Source organism: Camelina sativa, chromosome 8, assembly GCF_000633955.1.
Source record: "Camelina sativa cultivar DH55 chromosome 8, Cs, whole genome shotgun sequence".
NCBI classification, from domain to species: domain Eukaryota; kingdom Viridiplantae; phylum Streptophyta; class Magnoliopsida; order Brassicales; family Brassicaceae; genus Camelina; species Camelina sativa.
The window spans coordinates 11,245,690-11,248,531 of NC_025692.1; the positions used below are offsets into that span (position 1 = coordinate 11,245,690).

Consider the following 2,842-nt stretch of genomic DNA (forward strand, 5'->3'; position numbering starts at 1 on the left):
AAAGAAATCGCCTTTGAATTGGACTGACAAGGGATGGGTTTGTGAGATTGAGCTTGACGGTGGTCAAGTTTTAGAGTATAAGTTCGTCATTGTTAAGAATGATGGGTCACTCTCTTGGGAATCTGGTGATAACCGTGTCCTTAAGCTTCCAAATTCTGGGAATTTCTCAGTTGTTTGTCATTGGGATGCTACAAGAGAAACCCTTGATTTGCCTCAGGAGGTTGGTAATGATGATGGTGGTGGTGGTGGGGACGAGAGGGATAATCATGAGGTTAGTGATGAGAGAGTAGTGGGAAGTGAAAATGGTGGGCAGCTTCAGAAAAGTACATTGGGTGGGCAGTGGCAAGGTAAAGATGCGTCCTTTATGCGTTCTAATGACCATGGTAATAGAGAAGTTGGAAGGAATTGGGATACTACTGGTCTTGAAGGCACAGCTCTTAGGATGGTTGAAGGTGATCGTAACTCTAGGAATTGGTGGAGAAAGGTATCACTTTTTGGACTTTTAGTTTCCTCTTAATTGTCTTCCTTTGATGCTGGCTAAAGAACGAAACATATCTTATTGTGAAAATGTGTTTATGTGTGTTCAAGCTTGAAATGGTTCGCGAGGTTATAGTTGGGAGTGTTGAGAGGGAGGAACGATTGAAGGCGCTCATATACTCTGCAATTTATTTGAAGGTTCCTCTTTACTTCTTATAGCCTAAGTTATCTTCTCTTTATGTGTTTACCTTTTTAGTTTGTTTGTTTGTCTGGCTTGTTATGCAGTGGATAAACACAGGTCAGATTCCTTGCTTTGAAGATGGAGGGCATCACCGTCCAAACCGGCATGCCGAGATTTCCAGGCTTATATTCCGGGAGTTGGAGCACATTTGCAGTAAGAAAGATGCTACGGCTGAGGTGAGACATTTTTTTTGCTTTCACAGCCTCCCCTCTCAAAAGTATTGTAGCGGGTGTGTCCATAGTAGTTTCTCTAAGTTGGATATGATTTTATATGGTAGGAAGTGCTTGTTGCTCGAAAAATCCATCCGTGTTTGCCTTCTTTCAAAGCAGAGTTTACTGCAGCTGTCCCTCTAACTCGAATTAGGGACATAGCCCATCGCAATGATATTCCTCATGATCTCAAGGTAATAATAATACACTTTCTAGTTTTTTTCTTTTCTCATTAGATCAGCTACTGTCAAAGTATTCATATAACCCATCTTTGTTCCAGCAAGAAATCAAGCATACCATACAAAATAAGCTTCACCGGAATGCGGGTCCAGAAGATCTAATTGCAACAGAGGCGATGCTTCAAAGAATTACCGAGACCCCAGGAAAATACAGTGGAGATTTTGTTGAGCAATTCAAAATATTCCATAATGAGCTAAAGGATTTCTTTAATGCTGGAAGGTACTATATTTCTGAAACCAAACCTATTCTTTCATTTGACTATGATGGTACTGTATAGTTCAATAGCTCTTGTATCTTGTTGCAGCCTCACTGAACAACTTGATTCTATGAAAATTTCTATGGATGATAGATGTCTTTCTGCTCTCAATTTGTTTTTTGAATGTAAAAAGGTAAGCTCACACATGTCTCTTTCTTGATTTGGTTTTATTGTCATTTCTTGCATGATTTTCTGAAATGGTATGCCCTAGACACAAAAGTGTTAAAGTAAAATTATTAGCCAGCGTAAGGATGCAGTTCGTAATTGATAGTCACCCCGTCCTTGGTTGCATGTTGTTATATGTCCATAACAATCAGATCATTTGATAAATTGTGCATGTTATACACAATCATTGTAAACTTTGTTACTGTGCTCTCTTCATAATCTGACTGCGAAATTCATATTTTCAGCGCCTTGACACATCAGGAGAATCAAACAATGTTTTGGAGTTGATTAAAACCATGCATTCTCTGGCTTCTCTAAGAGAATTAATTATAAAGGAACTTAATAGCGGTTTGCGTAATGATGCTCCTGATACTGCCATTGCAATGCGCCAAAAGGTGAACTATTTTAAACAACCCAGCAGAATCATGTTGCAATTAATTTACTTATATAGTTTGCTCGTTTTATTAGTGGCGCCTTTGTGAGATCGGCCTCGAAGACTACTTTTTTGTTCTACTAAGCAGGTCTGCATAAGATTTTGATTTTTTTTTTTTGGTGAACTTCGTTTGGAAGTTATTAAAACTCCTGCTTCATTTCGCCGTCTTATGTGTCTTCAATGATTTGAGTAGATTCCTCAATGCGCTTGAAACTATGGGAGGAGCTGATCAACTGGCAAAAGATGTTGCATCAAGAAAGGTTGCCTCGTGGAATGATCCACTAGATGCTTTGGTGTTGGGTGTTCACCAAGTAGGTCTCTCTGGTTGGAAGCAAGAAGAATGTTTAGCCATTGGAAATGAACTCCTTGCTTGGCGAGAGAGAGACCTACTTGAAAAAGAAGGTATTCCTTCTCTGACTTATGTCAACTCGTTCTGTCTCGTTCTGTTTTACCTTGACGTGTGAGGCTAGTATTATAAGCTGAAATGCTGTTTATTTTTTTTTCCATGAAGGGGGAGAGGATGGAAATACCATTTGGGCCATGAGGCTGAAAGCAACACTTGATCGAGCACGCAGATTAACAGCAGAATATTCTGATTTACTTCTTCAAATATTTCCTCCTAATGTAGAGGTACACATCGTCCCATGCCTTACATTTTGAAGTTAGTGATGCAACTTCTATTATAGTTCAAATTCGTTTGGCCACATTCGTTTCTTTCACCAGGAAAAGGATATACGAGACTAAATTATCACTCCTCTGCTAATCTAATTAAAACGTTCTTTATCATTTCAGATTTTAGGAAGAGCTCTAGGAATTCCAGA

General features: G+C 39.2%; 1 protein-coding gene across 1 annotated transcript in view; it reads left to right on the forward strand.

Moving 5' to 3' along the window:
- Positions 1–2,842, forward strand: part of LOC104709431 (phosphoglucan, water dikinase, chloroplastic-like) — a 6,728-nt gene that overhangs the window by 1,725 nt on the left and 2,161 nt on the right. The window contains exons 3-13 of the mRNA XM_010426046.2: positions 221–484; positions 589–675; positions 763–894; positions 996–1,121; positions 1,208–1,386; positions 1,472–1,556; positions 1,834–1,983; positions 2,057–2,109; positions 2,215–2,423; positions 2,533–2,651; positions 2,814–2,837. Of these exons, the coding sequence (XP_010424348.1) occupies positions 221–484; positions 589–675; positions 763–894; positions 996–1,121; positions 1,208–1,386; positions 1,472–1,556; positions 1,834–1,983; positions 2,057–2,109; positions 2,215–2,423; positions 2,533–2,651; positions 2,814–2,837 (1,428 nt within the window). The remainder of the gene's footprint in view (positions 1–220; positions 485–588; positions 676–762; positions 895–995; positions 1,122–1,207; positions 1,387–1,471; positions 1,557–1,833; positions 1,984–2,056; positions 2,110–2,214; positions 2,424–2,532; positions 2,652–2,813; positions 2,838–2,842) is intronic.